The sequence below is a fragment of the Cygnus atratus genome, chromosome 12 (assembly GCF_013377495.2).
Source record: "Cygnus atratus isolate AKBS03 ecotype Queensland, Australia chromosome 12, CAtr_DNAZoo_HiC_assembly, whole genome shotgun sequence".
NCBI classification, from domain to species: domain Eukaryota; kingdom Metazoa; phylum Chordata; class Aves; order Anseriformes; family Anatidae; genus Cygnus; species Cygnus atratus.
The window spans coordinates 12,518,912-12,544,515 of NC_066373.1; the positions used below are offsets into that span (position 1 = coordinate 12,518,912).

General features: G+C 57.0%; 1 protein-coding gene across 2 annotated transcripts in view; it reads right to left on the bottom strand.

The window, feature by feature from the left end:
• Positions 1-233: 233 nt before the first annotated feature.
• PLEKHG4 (pleckstrin homology and RhoGEF domain containing G4) overlaps positions 234-25,604 on the bottom strand; it is an 88,270-nt gene continuing 62,899 nt past the window's right edge. Inside the window, exons 14-24 of one of the 2 annotated variants that reach the window (XM_035543799.2) lie at positions 11,288-12,234; positions 9,498-9,747; positions 8,447-8,536; positions 7,915-8,139; positions 6,961-7,131; positions 6,605-6,782; positions 5,838-5,954; positions 5,491-5,754; positions 4,555-4,751; positions 3,905-3,988; positions 234-2,667 (exon numbers count right to left, since the gene is read on the bottom strand). In XM_035543799.2, coding sequence (XP_035399692.1) covers positions 3,947-3,988; positions 4,555-4,751; positions 5,491-5,754; positions 5,838-5,954; positions 6,605-6,782; positions 6,961-7,131; positions 7,915-8,139; positions 8,447-8,536; positions 9,498-9,747; positions 11,288-12,234 — 2,481 coding nt within the window. In that variant the 3' untranslated portion in view covers positions 234-2,667; positions 3,905-3,946. The remainder of the gene's footprint in view (positions 2,668-3,904; positions 3,989-4,554; positions 4,752-5,490; positions 5,755-5,837; positions 5,955-6,604; positions 6,783-6,960; positions 7,132-7,914; positions 8,140-8,446; positions 8,537-9,497; positions 9,748-11,287; positions 12,235-25,604) is intronic. The other variant, XM_035543800.2, reaches the window with a different exon arrangement.

Below are 25,604 nucleotides of genomic sequence, written 5' to 3' on the forward strand. Positions count from 1 at the left end.
CTGAGCTTTTTTTTTTTTTTTTGAACAGTAACTTCATTTAGTTAGGAATCTTTGTCAGCTGTCAGCTTTAGGGGGCAAAGTAGCTATCTTATGTGTCACCGCTTATGGGTTGTGAGTTAGGTTTATTTACCAGAAAAACATGCTTTCAAAAAACAAAAAAAAAAACCCACCACCTACTGTTGCTGTGTTTTTGTCTGCCTAGATGGCCATGCACGTTTTCCGTGACAATGTTCCACTAACTCCTGCCTGGGGATGCAGAGAAGCTCTCACTCAGGTGACTCCCTGGCACCCTGAATTAGAAAATGCTGGGACAGGAGCTGTGTAAAAGCTTGTCCCTGCCCTGTGGCTTTAGTTACTGAAAATGAGTAAGAGAACTCACTCTTTCTGCTAACACCTTTGTTATCAATTTTTTTTTTTTGGGGGGGGGGGATAATAACCTTAGTTCTCCAGCAGTTACTTCATGTTTCCTTTTAAGCACTTTGTGCAGACACAGCACTTTGCTATTCCTGCTCTAAAATCTCTGCAGTTTCGCAGAGCAGAGCTGACACTGTTCTCACCTAGAACTAGAGCAGGTAAACATCACTTTCATCCATCTAACAACTCGGTAAGGAAACATTATTTCAATCTTACACCAGTATTTTGAGAGGGTATTTAGATGCCCTAGGGACAACTGCTTTTCTCAAGGCATGCCTATTTCCTCTTCTGCAGCCCAGGTTCCCACACTGAAATCAACATACCATGCAAACAAGATTCATATAAAGAAAATAACCTTTATTAGACAAATCAATCAAACCCTGAAAAAACAGCATCAGGTAAACATTAAAGTTTTGTTTTTTTTTCCAGCAATGTAAAAACCTTTTGAGAAATTCAGAAAATTTCATGTTCCTTTTGTCGCATTAGTAAATTCTTTCCCTCTTGTGACATGAGCTATTACTGTCTTGACAGCCCAAACTCTTGCATTAACTTACTTACTTTAAAATAGTAACTTCTAAACTCTTCCCTGTGCAACTGTTTCCCACACAATTTTGTACAAAGGTGTCAACTGTGTTCTATTTGCTGTCTAAAAAAAAAACAAGTTTTAAAAAACATTCAGCTTATTAAACAAGTGTTTTATGTACAGTACAGGAATTTCCAGATTTGAATGAACATAGTTTATAGGCGGAGGGTAACTCACGTGGCTATGAGGGTTTACATCTGAGACTACAGCAATGCACTGTGGGGGCCGAGCAGCTTCTCCACCCTAGCAGCAGCTACGGGTGAAACTGCAGTTGAATAAATTCCTGCTCCATAAAGGCCAAATGTGACACTGCTTCTCTCACGTCTGAGGGATGCTGATTTACAGCACTTCATAGACCACAGGAGTAAGCAGGAGCTTGGCAGTAACTGCAGCTTCCAAAAAAACACTGATCGTCAACTTTCCTCCAAGAACTCCAAGAGAGCATCACAGTCCTGCAGTGAGCTTTGATGTTACTCGGCCTTAACAGGCAACTTTGGGACACAGGACACATTTATCCTGCAGTTAGATTGTGCAACTTAAGACAATATGCGTTTAAGGTTGAGCATTACGCTAAACCTAGACACTCAGAAGCTGTTGGTCTCAGATGCCACCACCACCCAAACCTCCTCGAATAAGCAACGCTGAATGGACCAAGAGTATAAGTACCTGGAGAGGGGCTAGGTCAGTGGCAAAGCAAGCGGCCAGTCCCCATCACCCCAAAACCTGGGGCACAGCCTGGCCCCTGGGACAAGGCACGCTGCAGGCTGAACTTTGTCACTCACGCGTCATGTGGCTGGAATCTGACTGTGGGGGCTGAGTGACACAAACCAGGAGGAGAGGATCGTGGAGTAGGTGAGCTGTGTCCTCCTCACCCACCTGCTATGGTCCCTGCTCTGCCTTGGCCTCCCCACCAGCAGCAGGGACGCCTCCACGTGCTGCCACTGGGAGACCCGGCCCCTCTCCTGAGGAACACTCCTGAGTTCACGCATGAGAACAACGGCTGAGCTGGCAGATGGTTAGCGCAGCAATCGCACAGGGAGGCCGAAGAGTCAGCAAGAGCTGGGAGATGGTTAAGACAGAGAGAAGCTCAGCACTGAGGCACTGGGAGAATCATGTGAAGAATCAATTTACTGTAACAATGAAATTGCTTTTATTAAAACAGAAGTGTTAAGCCAAGAAAATAAATTATTGCTATGATAGACATATTTAGAACATAAGGAAGGACGTTAATCTTGAGCTCCAGGTCAATATAACCCTGAAACAGGAAGTTACGCTACTTTTCTTAAATACCTTGGTTTCTCTTCTTGCCCTTCCAAAAACTTTATAAAATGTGCAGCTTAGAGAACAAACAGTAACAGAGTCACTTGTAACAAAAAATCTGTACAGCACATAGCTTTAAAAATAATACATTTTTTTTCAAACAGCTATGTTACTTATTACTCATAAATATAGGGCTAATAAATTTTAAATGCCCAAGGTCCCATCCAACACCAAAGCTATTAAGTGTAGTTGACAGAAACCTTCTTGGGACTTCCCCCCAGCCAGAGGTCAGGTTTTGGACTGTCTGAAAGAGCCTGATTATGTGTAAAAGTATCTTCACGGATGAAGACTGTCTCCTTCTGCTGGTCAGAGGCCTGGGGTCTTCAGTGAGTTTGAAATGGCAATCAAACCTGGAACACAGCACCGTGCAATGGGTTAGACTGGCTGCACTCCCACAACACGGCAGGATCTGTGACCTGCAGGTCCCTCTGTCCTGGCCAGCAGTGATTTTGCAAAATACTTCAAAACCACAGTTTGTCAGAGCTGCATTTTGGTGGAGAAAGAACGTTTTACTAGAAGAGCCTCTCAGGAGGAATGAGGTGCTTCACCCAGGCTAAAAGCTGCCCCTGGCTCAGGATTCACCCAAAGGCTACGTGCTGCTGCCAGAGCAGCAGCGGGGCAGCAACCCCCCTGCAGCTGTGACCACTTCAGAAGGTCCTGCCTGTGACCCTTCCCAAGAAGGGGCTCAGGATCCCAAATTTTAACCTTGGCAGCTGGTTCTGTTTAGCTCAGTACGACCTCCAGTACCTGCGGATCACAAGCCCAGGCCCTTCACGCTATCTATTGGCCTGTGCCTTGACCATCCAAGCCCCAGTCCTGTCTGTCTCACACTCACAGCCCTCTGTTCCCTGCAAAAAGGGAGCCCAGTCCTAAGGACCGGAATCCTTTGGTGAGGAAAGAAGCAAAAGCTGAGCCGGATGCAGGCTGGCTTGCGTGAGGCATAGTACACCTTTGCAAGGGCCTGCCCCCCGCTTGGCTGCCTGGCTTGTCAGGGCTCATCTCTCCTCAGACATCTTCTGGACCTTCTGGCCAACCTCCAGAAGTAAGTACAGGAGCAACACCTGGCAGCTCCCTCAGGACTTCCTGACCATAACCTAGCAGGTTCCTTTGTTTGGTGATGTGTGCAGACTCCTTGGGAGGTTCAAAGGAAACTGTGGAATAAATCCAGCTTGGGGAGAATACCATGGATTCCCCACGGCAGCTCAGAGGGACTAACAAACAGCAGGATTTCGGCAAATAGCCACAAGAAACAGATTAGTGGTTAGACAGCTGGGTAGCATTCAGAGCAAAGAAGCTCATCTGAACACTGACACATGGACTAGGTGGAGCTCAAGCCTCTACTAACTGAAAATAATTTTTGCTTGTTTTGTTTCTTCTCCTCCAAACCAGGGAGGCATCCGACCTGTTATTTAAGGCGATGGCTCTGGCTGTGGGAGTTGGTTGTCTCTAGCCACTGACACTGGTCAGGAATGCATGTGGGAGACTTCTCGTAGAGAAGTGGGGGGTGAGGTCCTCCTGACTCAGAGCTACTGACAAGCCTGACCAGCACTCAGAGCTGCTGGAAAATCCCCTTCAGGGGCTACTTACAACAACTCCACTTCCTTAGGCCGTATACGTGTGCAGAGGGGATCACACTATTGTCGAGGGACTTATGGTGACCTGGCCTGCTTTCTGCAGAGGAGAGAAGCCAGCATTAGTACAGGGTTAGAGGACAACAGCATCAGGACACAAGCTAGTGGGAAGGGAAGCGGCTGAGAACCCTCAGGAACGTAAGAGAAACAAATGACATCTGAGAGCAACAGGCTCCCGTTCTTCCCTTCGTTCCATCTCATTGCTCCCCACAAAAGGTCCAAGCCTCCCCAGAAAGGAGCTTAGCAGCATCTGCGGCAGAGCTCCATCCGCTCGTCCCCAGGAGGTTAAGCGTGTACCCCAGCCCATGGCAGCATGAAAGCTCCTGTGTGCACAGCATCCCCTCCCGATGCAGCCTCCAGCCCTGCAGGTCCTTTCCAGTGCATCTCCTCAGGGATCCTGGTCACGAAGGGGAGGCACTCACAACGCAGGGGCTTTGGCTTGCCCCCGAAGAGGCTAGTCTGCGAGAGGAAACATCACTTCCCCACAGCGACTCCTAGCCCAAAAGCAGCATCTTCAGTCCCCGCCTGAGAGGCAGTGGCTTGAACCGAGGAGGCAGTGGTAGTAACAGGCAGAGTGAAGAGAGCATTTTGGCTGCTTGCACTTACTGCAGAAATGTACTGGCTGTTTGTGAACCGGGGTTTCTCCTCCATCGCAGAGCTGTGTTGTGAGCCTAGGGGCATGTAAGTGGGTGAACCCATGTCTTCACAGAAGCTTTCTTGTGGGATGCTGGAGACACAGCCACTGTCGGAGCCGCTGGAGCCACTGCCTGACATGCAGTGCGATGACTCGGAGCTCTCTGTTGCTGGGGGAAGACAGGAAAGTCATTCTGAGGACCGTGAATTTAGCCTACATGACCACGTGCACCTGGTAACGTACCTCTTTGCAGAGGCACTGCTCACACAAGCCCATGGATATGCCACACTGCTATCTGGGCCACTTTAAAGCCACAGGCAACAAAATAACCCAATGCAGTAACCCAGTGATGCTGGAGATTGAGCAGGAGGCACTGAGGACTGCCTGGGGCTGGCACAGGGCAGGCACAGGGAGGCCCCGCTCCCCGGGCAGTCAGACTCTGAGCTGCCCGTCCCAGAACCGGCATCCCAGGCAATGCCGCTGGCACCACCGCTCCCACCACACCTCCGCAGGACACGCAGTGCTCCTCCTGTCCCTCTGTCTGTACCGGCCAGAGAGCTTCACACAGGGGAAGCCAAGGGGTCACTGGACCAAGCTGGCCAAAGTGAGGAACATAACGCCTCCTACCTACCAGAGGGGCAAGGCAGGCAGAGGCACAAGCACTGCTCTCCAAGGCCACAGCAGCCCTGCTATGCGGCGCCAAGCCTGCTCCCGTGAAAGCAGGAACGGAGCTTGTGCGGAAGGGCAGGGCCCTCCTTACTGCACCGCGGGTGTGCGGCAGGGTGTGCCGTGACTCCACAGAGCCTGGTGCGACTGCATGGCAGGGAGCAGGCCGTGGGGACGAGCCCATGGCACAGAGAGGCTGGGCTGCAGGACACATCTCCGGGTGCGTTGCAGCTCATACGTACTCAGTGACGGCTGGCTGCTTGTCTCGTGCTCCAGCTCATCTTCCTCGATGCAGGCACCAATGTCAAAGGGGCGCCTGGGGGCCAGGACGCCTGGCAGCAGAGCCTGGTCCAGGTACATGTGCAGGTTGAGGGGTCCCAGGAGGGAGGAGGAAGAAGGGCCGTACGCAGCAGCGGTGCTGCCAGCAGAGAGCTGCGCCTGCGTCCTCTTGTAGGGGTTGGAATGGTCAAACAGAGACACTGCGATTGATGCTCTGGTCCTGGCACCTGCCACAAAACATGAAGAAGCCCTGAGCGTCAGTCCTGCCCAGCTCACTTGCAGCAAGGGGGCAGGGCAGGCTGGCACTCACCTCTGCCTTTCATGATGTAATCGATAGCACGGTCATTGATAGCTGCCTCGCTGGGTTTGATATCCAGGAACGGTTTGTTGCCCACACCCATGGAGACCATCTCCTGCATGCGGATTTCTGAAGGGCAAGAGCAAGGCGTGTAACAGCCAGCTGCGTGGCTGCCCCGACCCTCCCTGCAGGCGCTATGCTGCCCCAGGGCCAGGCTGCTCCTGAGCTACCGGCATTAGATCCGTTCTCCCCTTGCTCCCCAGCCTGAGGAGTCTGCACAGACAAGCCCCTCATGCTCTGCTCTGGTTCAGGCGCCCAGTGCCATGCCACCTGTGAGTGTCATCCAAGCAGGAAGCCTGGGGTGAAGAATAGGCTCAGCCAGCCTGAGCCAGGCAGCCACTCCGATAGCGAAGCTGTGGGGAGAACAGCGAGCTTTTCAGAAGCATGGCCACTCTCACAGAGCAGTGAGCTTTTCAGAAGCACAGCCGCTCTCACAGAGGAGGAAATCCTGTGCTAGCACCTCCCATTTCTCTCAGTGTCCAGGCAGGTGTCTACAGTTGCACAGAGCTTGGACAGCTGTCAAGGTGTCTGGGACAAGGGGCAGGGAAGGGACAGCACCCAGCCAACCCCAGCACATGCTCCTGAGGCTGCATGCAGGCACACGGCTGCTTGCCACACAAAGCTGCCTGGTAATAGGCTGCAAACCTACTCAGGACAGCACGAGCTGAAGGGGGCTCCCGCACCTTTTGCGGCACAGACGCCCTGGGAAGGAATCACACCTTTATTGCGGGCTGCCTGCTGCCACAGGATCTTGGCAATGTCACTGGTCCAAGCCTGCTTGGTCTCGGCTGAGCTGGCCTGGAGGATGTAGGTGTCGCTCGACTTCCGCCTTCGGAACCAGATCTCGAAGCGCAGGCCACTGTCTCCAGAGTTCTCCGTCAGACCGATGTCTGCGGTCTGCCAGAAAAATGGAAGAGCAAAGCATCAGCCGGGGCTGCACCAGGGGCAAAAAGGGTAATCTTGTTGGCAGGCAGGCCAGGGGAGGGAGCTGACCCGATGAAAGGAGACAGGCAACCTTCAGGGAGAAGTCCAGAGCCACTTCTTGCCCAAGAGCAATCTGCAAAGCTGCCCTTACCTTGAAGGAGCGCTTGTAGATATACACATCAAAGCCACCCTCGATCCTCTTGGGCTTGCTGAACAGGATCAGGTCCTCAAAGAGGAAGACGTGTCGCTGGCACTTCCTGCGGCCCAGCCAGATGGTGAACTCGTCCTGCCGCACCAGCTGCCCCTGCTCCTTCAGGTTCACCTGGCCATGGGGAACATCCTGGTAAGGCCCCGGCAGCTCCCCCAGACAGCAGGAAGCCAGGGCCAGGCAGGCCAGGACACAAAGAGCAGGGTCCCACGTGTGGCCCGCGTGGTGAAGAAGTGGCCACTGCCTGTCACCTGGAAGAGGTACGGGAAACCTACCTCCCTGGGGCTAGAGGCCACACCAGGCTGAAACAAGTGGCTCAGAGCTAAGGCCCAGCCCACAGACAACCATCTCCTGTCACCCTGCACAGATCTGTGACAAAGCTCCGGGGGGCCAACTGGAGGCATCAGCCTGGCCCTTCTCTTGGGGGACAGAGAAAGCTCAAGAGGAAACGACAGCCACAAACCCGCCAGGAGCCCAGGCACATCTGGGTCAGAAGACAAGCACCTCAGTTCCTCCTGCCCTAGATCCATCTTCCTCCACCCTGAGTCCTGCAGTAGATTGATTTTTTGCTTTGTTTCTCCTCCGGTGCTGCCCTTCGTGTGCCTCTCCAAGTCCCACCTTGCTGATTTTTGCCTATCCCTGGCATCAGCATCAGTTTGAATTCCTTCCTGCAAACTCACTGGCTCTCCTAAGAAACCAAGGAGGCCGCGAGCCCTGCTGATGCCTTGCCCTGTGCCTCAGCAGTCCCGCTGCGCCGTGCTGGCAGCCTGGCACCCTGACCACTGCGGGGATTTGAGGGGATGCTCACCACACAGCCCAGAGACCCCAAACCTACAGAGGGGGGAGGAACGTGGCTTGGCCCCCCGGGCAGGGGAGGGAGGACACACTGGAACGTACGTCACAGTCGCGGATGGCGTCCATGGCCAGCAGGTCGTTTCCGTGCCGGAGCTGAAACTTCACCATCTCCTCAGCCGCTCGGAGGTAGCCCAGCTCCTGCTCTTGCGCCTCACTGCACTCCTTGATCAGGTCCTTCAGGAGCAGGGCATATTTGCTCATGCGCTGGATGGGTTTCAGCAGGTAGGAGGCCAGGTCCATCTTATCCCCCAGCTGCACCTGCTTGAACTGCGAACCAGAGCAGAGAGTGAGGGCAGCAGCTCCCCGTGTCCCCACGCAGGCACTGACACCACGACCGCCCAAGGCCTCAGCTTCCTGACTAGGGTACTCGGATTGCTCTGCAGGGAACAGCATCGATGCTGCCGGGTGCTGGGCTCCTTCCCAAAGCACTCACTGCATCTCTGCCCATGTGTGCAGACAGCCAGGCAGGCAGCGGCGGCGCTGAGCATACCTCAAACAGGAGAGCTGGGCTGGTCTGCACAGAGCAGCGACCCCAACACCCAGAGGAACCGCGGGTGCAGGCAGTGGGATTTACCTTGAAGAAGGTGTTCCCGTGGCTGGCCAGCAGCGAGTCCGACTTCGGCTTGTTCTTGCTGTACAAGGCGTACATCCCAAACTGGTCTTTCTGCAAGAGAGATCCCCACGTGAGGCCAAGGCAGACCCAGGACCCAGTGACAGCCATGCCCCGGGGTTGGTGACTCCCATCCTTCTGCCTCTCCCAGGCTGCCCCAGAGCCTCCTACGGGCATCGGCAAAGATTCGATTTTAAGTTCAGCAAGAGCCAGGGTGAGTTCTTGCCTTCCTGTTCCCACAGTAGCTAGGACTTCTGAGCTCATTTTCCTGCTACCCCTTGCTCATTACATACCCCAAGGGGTATCAGCCACCTGGTAAGTGACAAGCATGCATGGGGCAGTTGAGCTTAAGACTGGTGCCTCATGCTTCTCCCTGCCAGCTCTTTGCAACCTCTCCTGTACCTCTCTGCTCAAAGTCCTTCCACAGCGATGCCACAGACAGAAGACAAGGCGAGGGATGCCCCTGAAGAAGCAGATGGGCTTTAAGGAGCAGCTTTTTGCTGCCCCAGCAGCGTCTCTTGGTGGCAAAGTACAACAGGAAAGGCAAAGAGCAGCCGCTGCTGCCTGGGCTCAGCCTCACAGAGCCATCCCAGTGGCACCTGGAGCAGCACAGAGCAGACACGGGCCCAGCATTTGAGCTGGCAGGGCACAAACCAACCTTCCTCATGGCTACAACGGCAGCTGAGGGAACGCAGATGGGCAGAGAGCGAAGCTGTCTCCTCCCAGGCAGCAGAACATACCAGCCACCACAGGACCAGATCCCCCGCAGCCCCGGCCTGACCCAGAGAGCCGCTACCGGCTCAGCACGTGCACACGAGCACCACGCACGAGGAGACCTCGTGCCCTTACTACAGCCTCAAAGCGACCCAACGCATGTCCCCAGAGCCAGCGCAGGGCGCTTCTCCCCTCCCGAAAAGAGCCGCAGCCCAGCAGCACGCACACAAGCGGCCAAATGCAAAGCACGGGAGCCAAGCACAGAGGAGCCCGACCCCAGGAGAAGGTGCCGATGCCTTACGTGCCGCAGGAAGCAGTGGCTGACGCGCAGCGGGTGGTTGCAGCAGCTCTCGAGCTCCCGCAGGAAGTACTGGCTGTGGAAGTCGTAGAGTTTCTCCAGGTTCCCAAAAATGACGCTGCGCTTCCCGCGCAGGTCCTGGGGGAGGTCGAGGCGCTCCATCTCGGGGAAGTAGCTGTCGATGATGTAGCAAAGCGACCTCACGTACTCCCGCTCCGTGGTCACCATCTCGTCAATGATGTGCCGCAGCTTGCTGCAAGAGGGAACGCTCGGCCTTGAAGGGACGCAGACCACAGCTGCGCTGCGGCAGCATCTGGGCTGTCCCTAGAGAAGCTCTCCCCGGGTCCGAGCCTGGAGGTGACCCCTTAGTGCCATCCGAGCTCGGATTTGCAGCTTTCTGTGACAGCTGACCCTGACAGAGCCTGTGCAGACCCAAGGAACACAACTGGCTTTTCTGTTCGGGAAGGGAAGCCACATTCTGGTTGTGGCCCTGACCCGGCCTCGGCAGGACACACGTCCCTGGGCTCACCCAGCCCCGGCTCCCGGACACAACAAGACGCCCCCAAAGTCAGCGTGCTCCTCAAACACGAGGGAAAGCAGAAATCCCAGTGACTTCTGAGAGGTGTCAGCCCGATGACTGGGTGCTGTGGGAGGCACTGCTAACGCTGAGGGAACAGGAGCTCTGGATGCAGCCGCTGTCGGGCTGGAGCCCCTGAGGAAGGGCTGCCCAAACAAGGGGGCTGCAGCTTGGAGCAAGAGGGCCAGAAGGAGTTGGAAGTGCTGAAAAAGGCTCTGGCTGGGAAGGAGGGAATTGCTCTGACTCTGCTCTAAGCCGGGAGCCCACTGGCTACAGCTGGAGCAGGCGTGCACTCTGCTTTTAAGAAGGAAGCGAGCTTCCTATCAGGTCATCAGAAAAGAACACCTCCTAGCACGCGTTGCTCCGCGCTGCTCTGAGACAAGTGCTCCTAGGTACCAGGTTTCCACTGCGAGGCAGTACAGCACCGGCCATAACTACTGCCAACACGCGCCTCTCTTCTCGGCGTCCCGGCTGTCCGCAAGCTCCTCTGGCTGGCCGAACAGCAGGACTGCCTCCTGCCACCGAGGGGACAGGGCTGGGATCAGCTCGGTGCGGGAGGCACGCGGACCCTTTGCGGGGCACTTTCCCTGCCGGGGAGGTTTCCTGCGGGGGTCCCGTGCACTTGCTCCATGCCCACAGCCACTGGTGTACACGCACGTTCCCTGACCACGTTCCCAGCACCGCCCTGTCGGGGATTGCCCCAGGCTCTCAGTTCTCTGAGATCTGCAAGTGGTTTTTTTATTTTCAATCTTTTTTTCAATGAGAGCAGTTGAAAGACCTGCCTGGCGACTCCCTTTCAGGAGCAGCTCCCATCCCTGGGCTCCCCCTGCCCTGGGCACATTGCAGCGCTCAACACAGTTAAGATCCTCTAAGAGAAGGGAAAGACCACAACAAAAGCCAGCTGCTGGTCGCTCAGGTCTCAGCCCCAAAAGGCTAACACAAACACCTCCTTACCTGCAAAGCAGCTGCCACAGGGATGTGCCCCCCCCAGTCTGGGCAGAGCCCCCCCAGAAGCGCAGGGGGACAACTGCACTGCTGCGGACCCTCACACCCCAAGGTCGGCAACGCTGCGAGCCCTTCTCCTGCCCAGGAACTGCTCTTCCCCCCACTTTTAGAGGAACATTGCTCCAGAGGCTGTGGGGGAAGGACAGCAGACCTCCCTTCCCTTTTCCCCCCCCCGAGGCCGCAGCACCAAGCGCCGCGGTCGCTCACTCACCTGCCCCAGCTCTTGGCTTCGGTCGCGGAGCCGCAGCCCCTCTGTCCCTCCAGCAGGCAGTCCGCGGCCCAGCTGTGAGCGCCCTGCCTCAGCGCAAACGTCCTGTCCACCAGCTCCGTGCTGCTCACCTCCAGCCCCTTAATAAAGACGCCGGTGTTGCCGTACCTGGCCGGCTCGCTCAGCGTCCTCTGGCAGCCCGACCACAGGCTCTCACCGCAGGGCAGGTCAAAGCTCTGGGCCTTGCGGAGCATCCTCCTGGGAGGCGGCTTCCCAGAGGCTGGAGTGGAGGCGCAGGACGGCTTCACCTCCAGGGTTTCCAATATGCTCTCCAGGTTTGACTTTTCCTCGGGCAGTTTCGGCGACTTGGCGGCCCCGCTTCCAAAAGAAACTCGGCCGGAGTGGGGCCCTGCACCGAGAGCAGCTTGGCAGGCAAATTCGTCCCCAGCACCGAAATCGCCAGGGCAGCTGAGGGTGGGCGAGGGGATTTTCTCCTTAGTCCAGCCTGGAGAGCGGCCGGGCCTGCCATAGCCGTGGGATGTGCTGCAAGTCCCGTCCCAGTGCGGCCCGGGGGCGGCCCCCTCGGAGTGCCTCCGGTGGCACAGGCTGCCGGCCTCGCTGCCGGCCCGCGCCTGCTCCCCCGCGGCTGGTTTGCGGTCTGCCAGCAGCGACCTCCTGGTTCTCAAGGCTGCTTCCAGTTTCTTTTCAAAAACCAGCTTGGTCTCCTGGCACTTGGACCACGCGAACTTCCACTGCTTGAGTCCCTTGTCACTCTTCAGCTCGCAGGCCAGCTCCTTCATCTCCTGGAAGCGGGCATCGCTGATGTCCGGGTGCTGCCCCTTGTAGCTCTCCAGGCACTTGATGACACCCGCGCAGTGCTCGGCGGAGCTGCAGTCCTCCATGCTGATGCAGGCGAGGTGTCGCATCCCTTCCAAGGCCCACTCGTACGCCTGCAGGGAGCCAGAACAAAAGGCAACAGCCAGTCAGAGGCACTCGGGGAAGAATAACCCCGGCTCGGTGCCTAAAGCGTGAGACGAGAGAAAGGATCAGTGTGTGGCCAACGCAGTTCCTCGAGTGTGAGCGGAGGGGGGGCTGCTATTGTCACTGGGGCTGAATTAACAATTCAGCAAAACAAACAGCTCCTTATGCGGAGGGCTTCAGCTGTGCCGGCTGCTCTGCCGCAGCCCTACCTCCCCGGCAGCACCCACGCTGCCGGACGTGTTCCCTGGGGAGGGGATCCCAGGGGAAGCTGCTGGCGAGACTGCAGGAACCTTCACACACCTTCACAGCCCTGCTCGGGATAAAACCTGCAACTCCCCTTCCTGCCTCATCCTGCCTGCTCCCAGCAGGACGCGGTGGAGGGGGCACGAGCCAGCTAACCGGGAGCGGATTGCTGCTCCCCGGGCAGTTTCCCCGGAGCCAACGGGGCACAGCACATGGCTCGAGAAGAGCTGGGCTCTGTGGTCACCCCAACCCATCCCCACAGCAATGGGAATCCGGGACCACACAAGCTCAGCTGCAGCCCAAGCGTTTTCTGCGTCTGCTGTCGCCCGAGCGGAGTCAGCGCCCTGCCCAGCCCTGCCCGCTACAGCGTTACCTGCTCGTGCTGGTTAGCTCAGCACCGAGCTCAGCACTTTATTTCTAGTACTACAGGAATGCTGGAAGCTGTTTCACGAGGCTTAGCTCTACGAGCGATGCCCACGAGGCCTCGCTGATACAGCTCTGCCCTCTCGGTCAAACAAGAGGAGCGGGACGAAACGCTGCCCACGCGGACAGAGGCAGGGCAGGGGCGCCTGACTGCCACGGCAGGAAAGGGCCAAGGCAACACAGTACACCGAGACCACCGACAAAAAGACAACCATGGGGTCCAAACAATGGCAGAGTATGCTGGGTTCCAGGGGACAGGCAAACATCTGAATTGCTCCAGCTCGTAAGTCACTGTTTTCTCTACCAAGCGTGGCTGATGACAAGGTTTAACTATGCAGGGAGCTTCGCTGCTCACCAGCGAACACGCAGGAGTTATTTGTTAAAATCTGATGCAGAAGGCAGAGAAAACCCCCGGACAGGCCTGCCCAGCACCTTCCGCAGACTGCGTGCGTGCAGAAACACCACGGGCCGCCCCGGGGGTGAACCAGCCAGCACTTCACCTGCCAGGCCCTGCGTGGCTGCTGTGGCTCTGCTGGGAAGCTACAGCCGCGCTCTGTGCCGGCAACGAAGGCGTCAGCCTCGGAGCTTTTCCCACCTGACAGCCAGAGCTGGGCATCCAACAGCTCCAACAGCCTTCGCTCCGAGAGCTTAAAGCACGTACCGGCATGCAGAAGAGGGCCTTGGACGTCAGGAACAGAACACCCAAGTGTTACACAGATGTGGAGCAGATGCTGCATCCCCATCGGGACATCGGTGGGGAAACGGCCGGGTGCTAGGCTGCCCCGTGCTGCTGACACAGGTAGGCAGGGCAGGGCGTACAGGATGCAGACGTGAGGAAAGCTGAATGCCAGCGTGCAGGAGGCCACCCACAGGCTGAGGAGTCACTCCAGGGGCAGATGCCACAGCCACGGGAGCTGCCACAGCCGTCCCCGTTGCTCTTTTGAGCTGCAGCTGCGTGCTCTGTGTGCAGCCAGCCCCATTACTCATGCAGAGCAAGGAGCTGCTTCATTAGGGCCAGCAGCTGCTGGGGGAAAACGCTCCTCAAACAGCCCCACGCAGCCGCAGCACGGGGCTGTCAGAGGCAGCAGCCCCGGCACAGGGACAGCCCGGCCCTGCCGCTCTCTCAGCCCAGGCTTTATGCTTGAAAGTGCCCACTGCTGGGGGAGAGAGGGGCTCGCAGCGGGCAGAGGAGATGCCAGAGCCCGCTGAGTCTGCACTTACCAGGCTCTTTAATTCCCTGGCGGCACTGCACACCGAGGCGAGGTGAAACACTGAGCGCCGGGGAGCCTGGCAGACCTGCGCAGCAGCGACAGATGGCCCGGTTTGCTGGGGTTTTGTGCTGCTCCTTCCATTTCTCCACAAACCAGCCCCCCAGGCAGGGGCTGGCGGTCAGCCCGGGCTGAGGGCTCATCACAGCTCTCCCGTCGTGCCAGCCGAGGGGCGATGATCCCAACCAAAGGCTGTGCGCAGGCTCTATTTTGCTCAGTGATGGGAAAAGCTGAGCTCAAAAGGCACAAGGGGCTCTGAAAGAGGGTGCTGAGGACACGCGCTGTGCAGGAGAGGCATGGCAAGGAGGCCAGCCTGGCTTTTACAGCAGCCATCGGGAGGGCAGCCGCCCTGCGAAGGGCTTCCCCGAGGCTGAGGAACTCGTTTCCATCCACGAATGGGAGAGAGGGAAAAAGAGAGGCTTCTGCAGCGATTCCTAGAAATAACAGACCTGCCTGCGGCCTCGGCGAGGAGGAACCAGGGCTGCAACCCACACAGGGAGGCAGCCCCGCCACCTCATCTTCATATGGCATCTGTCTGTTCTTGGCAAGGACTCCACGGCAGCGCAGAAATTACTCTAAATCTCGGCATTTCTTCCATCCCCAGTGCCTGTCACAGGCTAGTGAATAGCTCAGCTTTGTTCCCTGCACAATGGGAGCGGCGCTCCACACCCCGCAGCTTGCTTGGTAACATGCTAAGTGGCCACCAAGGTTTTCCCAGCCACATCATCCGCTCCAACTGCCCCTTTTAGCACACGAAATGGCAGCCCCCTCCATGCAGTGAGTCCGCCCTGGCACGCAGGAGGAAACAACGCCGCGCAGGCGAGGGCATCGCCGTCGGCTCCGTCCCGGAGAGGCTGCGAGGCACGCGCGATGTGGGCACTGGGGCGCAGGCAGGGCTGCGGCTTCTCTGCCAAGCTGCAAGAGCCTCTCGTGCATAAAAGGAGGCAGACGGGTGCAGGGAAGCCGAATGCTCCCACCAACGCCTGCAACCAGGCAGGAAGGAGCCTGCACCTCGGCTTTTGATCTTGACTCTCCAGACAAGTCGTTACCAAATCTCAAAATTATGGATTAAAGACAAACGTGCTTCCTGCGCGCAGAGGGCTGACCCGCGCAGCAGCAGCACGAGGAGCCAGCAGCAGGTTGGTCCCGCCAGGCTCCGGGGGAGGCTGGGGCTCCTGGGGACCTGCTGTGCCCCAGAGAAGAGCCCGGGACGCCGCTGACGGCCCTCGGCCCATCGCCCTGGGCTTGCCCCCGCTCCTCTCACCACGGCGAGGCTCGCAGCGCATCGGGGACGGAGGCTGCTGGAGTCTGTCTCTGGCACCAGACACACCACCTGCATGCACAGGCCATGGGAAGGGGCTTGGCTCTGCCGCCAGCGCTGCGTGGGGAGCCTTCCGGTGGGTCCTGCATCCATTCGGGTATCACACCTCACCAACCCAACCTACCACTCACCCACCAGATTCCTCCCGGTCTCAAGGTCCAGCGATCTCTCAGATGCTTAATGAGGAGCCAGGAGAAAACCACCCCACACCTCCATACGCCAGAAGGGGCTACCTCTGTCTAAACCTTCTCTTTCACCTCTTCCCGGGGGGAGATAATTATTGTAACAGGAGTTTTTTTCTTGTCACACTGGCAACTGGGCGTCTGAGCAGGCAGAGGTAGGCGGAGCAGGCAGATCACAAACTCTAACTTTCTGCAGAAGAAAAATGCGCCTAGGGAGGTTTCCTTCCACACCGAAGTGACTGCACAAGGGAGCTGAGATAGGGGCAGTAAGAAGCCCAAACCGAACCTGATGGGAGCAACGAGACAGGAATCCAAGAGCAGCTTTGGGTACGGCGGCTGAAGCTGCCCTAAGAGCCAAGCCACAAGAGGGGCCAAGTCCCCCATGCTGTGCCTGCCCCCTGCTCCTGGGCTTTGACACCACCTTCACCCAGAGGGAGGGAAGGCATCCAGCAGCTGGGAACGTTGCTGCTAACGGTGAAAAAGCACCCAACGCCATCAGAAGAGCCCTGACACACCTTGCGTGCAGCTCCTGTGCACAAGGTGTGCTCTGCTCAGCTGTTAGCAGCATGCGGCTCATCACAGGGCTCTGTCCAGCACCCCATACTTCAGCACCCGTCTCACCCTCTCTGCCTTTCAGCCTAAGCACTGTTAACCTCTGCTGGGAGCTTGGAGATCCAGGTGAGGTCGGTTTGCAGCACAGAGAACAGAACCGGTGCAGCCAGAGAAGGTCAAAGCACTGCGAGTACTGCTGTGAACTGAGCCAAGTGCTTACCAGCATCTGTTCAGTGCCACGCGGGCAGAGCCCTGCTCCGCCGGGGTCTGGGCACCAGCGGAAAGAGCGACGGCACTTACCAGAGCACAAGCCCAAGGTAAATGCTGCTCTCCTGCGTGAAAATGCCTCTCCCGGGTGTGCTCTTCTCACTGCAGGTGCTCGCTGGGGCTTAATGCCTCTAGAACCCACGACTGTTTGGGGCTTTGAGAACTGCCCCCAGCTCACAGCACCCATGTGTCCCCTGTCACAGGTTGCTGTGTGCACAGCATAAGCAGGGACTCGTGGCTGCGGACTGCCTTGTACGCTGACAGTCCAGAAGAAGCAATTCACTACTTTACAATGAAATATATTGAAAGCATCATTATCCGGACTGAAACCTTCCTGGCACGAGAGCTGTCAGTCTGCAGACAGCGACGAGCCTGCTTCCCTGCTGACCGGGGACCAGGCAGGTAGAGCAGAAAGCCCTCGGCTCCCCGCTCGCTCGGACCCACCCGCACTTTCCTCAGCCTCCCACCCACTGACACTAAAACAGTGCCCACGAAGGAAGGGGCAGGGAGAGAGCAAGCCTTCAGTACCCGCAGACGGCAAGCTGGTTAATCACCTACAAACATCCCCCATCCTACCTTGCTGTTGGTACGGAGGGGGTCCATGTCCCAGCCGAGCGCAGCTCTCTGCTGTACATCACCGTCCCCGAGGGCCGGACTGAGGCAGGGCCACCTCGTCAGCCCGCCGGCTGGGCTCCGGCTATTCACAAGCAAATGCTGCTAGCCTGAATACCAGGTTGAGGAGCCCTGGAAACCGGAGAGCAGGCGGGGGGGAAGGGGCCGCGCTTCACACGAGAACCACTGAAGTGTGCGGAGAGCAGCCTGCCTGGGCGCGGGCCAGGTCCCCTTCCTTTCACAGTGCAGAAACGGAGAGGAAACACACCTACCGACCCCAAGCTCGAGCAAAACTCAAAGCAAGCTGCCACCCGACACACAAGAGCTTTGGAGAAGCAGGACGGTCCCTTCTGAAGATGTAGCAAAGCTTTTCCCGTGCCTCAAAGCTGAAGCCCCGCTCGCTTCCAGCGAGATTTGCGGCTCCACCAGTGGGCAGCGGCGCTGGGGCGCACCAGGAGCGCAAGCATTCAGCAAAGCCACCGGCTACACGCAGTCTGTGCTGAGGTTCGCTGTTCCCTGCTCCCCACCCTGTCACATTTGACTATTCCGAACTGCATGTGAAGCCTTCTCTGGGATTCATTACCAGCAGAAAGCAGCCTAATGAAAACCATGTCCTACACGGGACGTAGCTGTAGAAGCTCAGCTCTAAGCACTGAGGAAAGGACTCGCCCTCTTGAAATACAAAGCGCAACAATTCCGGAGTTGCTGTGTGGCTCACATTGCCTCCCCTCCTCTCTCCAAGGGAGGAGAGACCACTAAAATCGCCAGTTTGCCTAAAGCCAGATAAGAAAAACAAACTTTCAATCCTGTATTTGCATTGCTGCCTGTTACCAAGTGGCTGGTGCTGTACAAACACTGCAGGAGGGCAAAGGATGAGAGACGAGCGCAGACCATAAATCCTTCGGGTTTAAGGATAAGAAGGGAGGATAAGTAGGTGCACCTACAAGAGGAACAAGACATCAGGGAAGGGGCAATGGTCAGTGGGAAACACGATGGGGCCTGGCTGCAGAGACCTCGTGGGGACCCAGGCAGCCTCCACAGCACCACGAGTGGCGTGCGATTGATGCGGCAGGCAGGGTGTGCTCATGAGAGCGACACGCTTGGAAATACTTCTGCACCCCGGGTGAACGTGAGCGGAGCTCAACAATCCCTTCCTTCCCCCTTTGGGTGGCGAGGCTTGACACGTCCAGGAGAGTCTAAATTACAGGAGAACATAATTGGATCAAATGGCATTGCGCACGATTCCTGCCCTCCTGATGGCAACACGATGACCCAAAGGGCAACTGCGGCTCGCTGCGCTGGAGCTGGCGTGCGGGACGCGTGCTTGCCCTTCTTTTAATTGCTGCGACTGCCAAGCGACACCTAGGGTAGCTTCATCAAGAGCAGGCTGACTCAACTAATGAATCACACCAAGCCACGGTAATCCCTGCTTCATTGGATTCAGAGCTTCCACAGAGCAACCTGTGCCAGACACACACAAATGTGTGTGTATACACATACATATACACGTATTTACATGTGCATGTACAGAACTACTCCCTGGGAAGCTGGGCAGCGAGAGTCTGGGACTTGCCCTCTACAGCTGCTCTGCAGCTGCAGAAAGCCTCCCAGCAGCAGATGATGTGCAGTTTTCCTCAGTCTTTGTGTTTTGCTCCGTGGTCGGTCATGTCTTTGAACACTTGGGTAGATTCTGCACTGATCTTTTTCTTTCTTTTGTCCCACCAAGGGGATTTTCTCAACATTTAAAAACTCCTAAGCCCAGAGGACTGGGGACCAAGTTTGCTCCCAGCAAAATCAGCAACTTCAACGTTTGTGTTTGCTGCAAACCAGCCTCTTTGTGTTTGAAGTGCTGCCCATCTTTTCATGAGCTTTGTGCCTCGCTGCAAAGCTCTTCTGTCAGTGAAACTCCGCTTCCGATCCCTTCTGATGAGAACAAGAGCAGATGCTGTTTCACTATCTTGGTGAGGACCGTCCTCCCTCCTTCCCAGTTACTTCCTCCAGTTACCCCAGTACGCACCAGCCAACCCTCACCTCAGAGGCTGCTGACAGCACAGCTGACATTATCAGCTCAGGAGGGTGCAGACACGACAGCGTGTCACATACAACAATTAAGGAAATCCCTTAATTAATAAACAAGCTGCTGCTCCAAGCAGCCAGAAGTCTGGCGGGTCTTCCAGATGCGCTGAGCGTGGCCTCCACTACTACAGGCGTGAGAGGCAGCACTCACCAGATCCGCTCTGTAGCAGAGGGAGCTGGTAAAACAGACGGTTCTGCTTGCTGAAGTCTGCTTGGGCCACTGCCCTTCTCTCCCTGCTGCCCCTGACAGCGGGGACCTGGTGGCCGGTCCTCCATTCGGCTACCCCAGACACCGCAGTCATGAAACCACCCCGAGGCTGATTTGACCCAAGTCACACACGCTGAGATTTTACTGATGGCTGAGGAACCAGAGGCACGAACGAGCAATCCTGTGTACCTGTGTGACCGCTGCCTAGAGGAGGGGGGAGGAGAAGAGCAACATTTTCACGCCTTTTGGTGAAGGGGAGCACTCCCCTCTTTGGGCAGAGCCGGCAGCCTCTCGTTGCCAGTCGGTTCCAGCCCAGGCCACGTCGAGGTCTGTGAGTCACTGAAGCTGGCGCCTTGCACCCCGCAGCAAATCGCCCTCTGTTCAGACTGGTGTCACCTCCAGAGGTTTTGCATGTGTCGCCCTTACACCTCTCCCAGGAGCCCCATCGCTACGCTGCACAAATACCCCTCGGTAATAGCACACCGCCGGCCAGCGAAGGCAGACGGGGCTGTGGTAGGTGTCTGCCCTCGGCTCCCCATTAATGACACCCTCCCCGCTCAGCTGGGGATTGCAAAACCTCCAGCGTGCCCTCGGGCCCGGACAGGGGCGCGTTGATGCTTTCTCTGTAGTCTTCAATTCCCATCCTCTCTGCTGTGACAAGCTGAGCCGAACTCTGCGTCATTCTCGGGCGATGTGCTGGGATCTGCCTGCACGGCCGGAGGGAGGGCAGCCTGCCCGAGGTGCATGGCCGCCTCTCCCAGCCCCACAGCAGCCCGTAGGGGACCGCAGGAGGGAGCCCAGCCACCTGTGTGCTGCTGGCCCACGGGATGGCTCCTGCGCTGCGGCTGAGCAGGGGGGAAGGCTCTTCCCCCTCTCTCTGAGGGCAGTTTTTGCCTTGGGAGGTGTGGAGCTGCAACTGAACCCCGATACTGAGCACAGCTGTTGGGCCTCCCTTCCTCTGGGCGACTGACGAGGCAGGAAATAGGGCCCCGGTTTAAGAGCACACGAAGAGGCACCGAAAGGATCCGAACCCCCTGGAGCAGCCAAAGGAGCCGGGTCAGAGGCAGCGGGTGCTCGGGACAGCCCTGTCCATATGGCCCGGGCTTTGATATGCAGATGGAGCCATTGTGAGCTCCGGCCCCATCTGTAAGCCGAGGGGAGCTCCATGTCCAGATTGCTCGAACAGATCTCTATTTAACTCCCCTGACTAAAGGGAATTCCAGTCTCCAGGAGGATCCAGGCATCCAGATGGATGCCAGCACACGAGCATTCAGAAAGTCTGTCACCCTGCGCAGCTCCCGTCCCAGGATCCACGTGAAAGAAGCATCCAAGCCCAACATCTTGCTCACATGCACAGGGCTGGGGGCCAGCTGAGGAAAGACCTCTGCTAGCACCACATCTTGCACCTCCAGTGCGACGCGCTCCCCTCGCAGCTCAGCTGCAACCCGAGCTGGGAAATCCCTAAACCTGCTGGGAGGAAACGCTGCGTCCTGATCCTGGAGGAGATTTGGTTTCACTGCCTCACACAAGGGGAGCCCCAGACTTTCAGAGAACTGTCAGTTTGTGCTCACAGGCAGCCAAGGACACCGCAAAATAGTTATGGAGAGGCGCTCCGGTGACCAAGGACGCTGCAGCACATCACACATCGCCCCCCTGCATACACAGCAGTGCCAGAACACGTTGGTGTTCCTAGGATCAGAGAAGGCAGCTGAGGGGTGAGCAGCCTACACCCCAAAAGATGCTACGGGCTGGCCTGGTACAGTGCTGCCCAGCCTCTTCTGCCGCCGTACCTCCGGCCAGAGAGAGGCTTCAGCCAGCACCTAGGAGGGAGAAGAACAAGGAGCCCCGACAGACAGGCCACACAGGCCTCGTGCTGCACTTGAGCAGAGCCTGAGGCGCTGGGGCAGGTGCTCAAAAATATAGCAACCCAAGAACTCCTTACCTTCAGCTGTGAATTTCACTTGGATGTAGCACATGAAAAATCCTAACTAATCCACTGCTGACTGCGATGCTGAGGGACAAACTTATGCAGCAGTCTCACACCTGTGTTGTGAACCAGAAGGAGCACCAAATGCAGGTGCTACCATTTAGCCTCCTCCTGCAGTCACGGAGCTTGCTGGGAGCTAGAAACACTGCCATGACACTGATTTGGCAATAAAGTCGTTGACGAAACAAGAGAAAATAGCCTGGATGCCAACAGATCTAGCAGCAAGTTACTGAGAATTCATAAAAAAGAACATTAACCAAATAACTCACTTTGCAAGAGGGAATATTTGGGGGGAGCTGTTGCAGACTGGATTTAAATGGTCAGGACTTCTTGTTTGTGCAAGAGGTCTACCTCAAACTCCAAGGCAAAGCAGAAACTTTCTGATAAAGGAATATCCTTTGTTGGGAAAGTAAACGTTAGAGGCTTATTAAACTTGCAGGAAGACTTTGCCAACAAAAACCTGGCGGGAAGGAGAAAGGAGAGATTTCATGCATTAACCTTGCATGAACTCCACAAGAGGATCAATTTTCCAACCTCTAGGCTCAATCCCCCAACTGCTTCAGGCTGTGTATGAAAGTGGACACCCCTGAAAGGAGAGAGCAAATCAGGCTAGATGTGTGTCTAGGGGCACGATTTGGACAGGGTAACTGAGGAAGGAGAGAGAGAAGAGAGAAAGAGAGATGAGACAGCTGCCGTCAGACAAAGCGGCTTCGCCTTAGAGCAGTGTCACAGCATCAGGAAGGCATGGTGCAGGAGCTTCCTCTCTGTGTGATCTTCCTTCATCATCATCATCAATACTTGCACCAGTAACCAGGTGAAAGCTGGTATTTGGGAATTTCATGCAGCCCCTCCCCAGAAAAGTCAGTCTCTATGCAGAGGGAGAACAGTACATGTTAGAAAGGAGGATTTATTATAAGGCACACTAAAAACCCCATTTGCTCAGCAGCACTGGGGGCAGAGCCATGTTCTGCCCCGCACAGGACCGACGGCAGGAGACGAGCACAGTGGCACAGTGCCCCGCGTGTCTGTACACAACAACGACATCTCTGATGTCTCTTTTTACACGTGGGTGCTAAGTTCTGTTCTCCCATTCTCCCGCAAGCCTGTTCCCAGAGCTGGGAATCGTAACTTTCAGTAAACTTAACTCAGCCTGTGCCAAGCAGCCTGCGATAGAAAGAAATCCTGCTGCGACAGGAAAATCCCACTTGTAGGTCCCAGCTACCCAGATCCTTTCCAGCTTCCCACAGACCAGCGTTCACAACTCTTCTTTACTCGTCAGAGGTGAAGCACAAAGACGCATCAATAATTTACTCCCTGAAGGGGACTGGAATTTTCTCCTTAAAACCACGGTCTGAGACACCACATCCTGTACAGCCTCAGAATCCAAGCAGAGCAGAAACAAGAAGTCCCAGCAGGTAGCTGCTGTGAACCTCCAGGGGAGGACTGGCAGGTAACGACAGCTGATGAAGTCAGCTCATTTATCATGCTCTGCATCTCAGCTGTCACATCTGGAGATCGGCTCCATCTCGACGCTGGGAACACCGTGCCAGCAAGTCTCGGTCACTCGCAGGACAGGAGCCCACAAACCCTGCAGCGGCCCAGGGGAGCAGCCCCCTCTTGTGCTGTCCACAGCCTCAGAGAAGTCGAGGCAGACCGAAAGCTCTGCCTGTGCATGTGCCCAGGTAGTCTGGAGGCATGCGGTGCCAATGACGACTTCTAGATGCAATTAAATCTGTGAAGATCATGCAATATCCCCTGATAACAGAGAGAAACAGGGACAGGCACTGCCGTATGACACAGAGCACGACCCTGGGATTCAGAGGGACCCCGCAAAGATGCACGCAGCTGGGAGGGCTCTGAGCACACAAAAGGCACACACAAAGCACTCTGATTCATGCTGGACGCGCGCGCACACACGAGCAGCGGAGTGAAAAGCCTCCTTTACATTGTTTCCAAACAAATCTCAATGCCACCAACACGTCAGCCCGGGCGCTGCACACTTGGTACTTACAGGAGCGTCCGCCGCGCCTGCCTGCCGCCGCAACCGGGACGGGAGCGCTGCTGGAAGGGAGGGCGCATGGAGACCCGCAGAGGCGCCCCTGCGAGCGGGGCCGGAGCGAGGGGAGGAAGGGCCCCGGCCCCTCTTTGGGCCCCAGAGGCAGCAGCACTTGTTCACGGGATGGAGCGCAACAACGCTGGCATGCCTACAGCAGCAAGGACAACGGGGAGGGATGAGGAGGCGCTGCCATAATCAAATGCAGGCCAGCTGGCCCTCCCCCAGGAAGGGCAGGCACCTCCTTCACTTGCCAAAGGCTTTGTTTTCTAAGCCACAGAGAACAAAGTGGTGTGAGGGTGAGAGCGAGAGAAGAGCCGAGGAGAACCTGACGCGGGCAGAGCCACACGTGAGCGCAGGTAACGCGTCCAGAGATGCCAACGCAGACGCAGAGCGGCTGGGCGACGCTCCGCACGTGCTGAGCACAGCTCAGAGCAGCGGGCCCTTGCTGGAGATCTGTGCTGAAGGGACAGAACCAGCCCAGGCAGATGGCTGACTCCTTTCAGAGACGGGATCCAAGGGCCAGAGAACGCCTCTGAAGGAAAGGCTCCAGGGCAGAGCCCAAAGAAATCCCAACAAGGGAAATGCCAACGTTTCTCCGGCAGCCTCAGCCCAACGATCCCGAGCACTGGGCCTCTGGATGGCTTCCCTTGGAAAGCAAACGCAAGGCGAGGTCCCAAGGTTCCCACCAGAAGAGGCAGCGTCTTGCACAACATCCTGACGAGCAGGATAAAAAGCCCTTGGGGCTGGGGCTGCCCCGGGCCCTCCTGTAATGACACAGGCACTTCAGCTCCGAGGCGCTGGGTACCAACCGCACCACGGCTGCAGGGCACGCAGGTGCTGAGCTGGCGGGACGCGACTCTGCCCTTTCCGGTTGGGCCAGTGCTTTCTTCCAGCAGTGACTTCTTGCCAGAAAGTATCGTGTGTCTGCTACCGACCTTCTGCGGGACTGGTTGACATCGCAGGGATGGCAGAGACCGCCCTGCGGGCTCTGGCTCATGAGACGTGCCGCAGCACGCCAGGTAGCTGCAGACGGGGCACGCAGCTCTCACATGGGCAACCTCAAGCCCGTGACCGCAGGCAGCGTGGCGCTTTGCTCACGGTAAAGCCAAGAGCGTGCAGAGACCTGGGGATATGAGAGGGAGCTGGGAAGTAAATTCACCCAAAGAGAGCTCGAGAGAGGAAAAGGTTTGAAGGCCAAGAGAAGGAGACTTGCTCTATCTTCTTCTGGCAATGCCAGCGGGCCTGTTGCGGTGTCAGCACGAAGCCAGGACAGGCAGCGAGAGCGCAGGATACGGGGGACCCGCGGCCACAGGCACCCCAGAACAAAGCAGACGTTGGTGCTTCTGATACGACATACACCCTGGCTTGTTCAGCTTCCCATTTCTCCCCCAAAGCACTGTGTGGTGCCACATCCCATCACGGCCTTGGAACCGAGTAGAAGACAGAGGCCAGACCAGGCTCAAAGCCACAGGGCGATGGCAGCTCCCCGAGCGTGCCCGCGCCGAGCCTGCGGTGCTGAAGCAATCCCCTGCCCGCGGTCGGAGGTGGGAGGCAGCTCCCTTCACCACCCCTGCCTCGGCCCAGCCGTCCTGCAGCCCGCTGCAAGCACCAAGAACTCCTGCCACAAAGGAAGCGGGGACAAATGGAAACATCCAGCTTGGCACCGGTCACGGCTTTGGGGAGGGAACCCTGCCAGCCCATGTGCAAGCTCCATGTGGTCTGGCCCGGCTCAGCCTGCCGCATCGCAGGGCGCTCTGACAGGCCCCCAGAACTGCCGAGCGGTGAAAAACAGCGCAGCGGCTCGATGGACCGTACGGGGTAGGCCTGTCCCCTTCCACGGCCTGTGTGGCAGCCCCGTTCAGCACCCTACGGATCGTGTGCCCGCCACACGCTGAAGGGCCGGGGAAGGGAGCCGCCCGTTCCTCGTAGGCAGGGGATGAATCCCAGGATCCCTGCGGTGGGCGCTCCACTCCCTTGGCACACGCTGAGATGTTTGGAGAGATCGGAGCTTGCCAGCTCATTACCATCGTGTACATTGCTCACGCATCCCCAGGCTTTTTTCCCCGAATCCCGGGGTCTGGCACACTGCAGGCTCTTTACAAGAAGGAAATCAAGGACATTACTTAGTTTAGACTCCTGCTGTT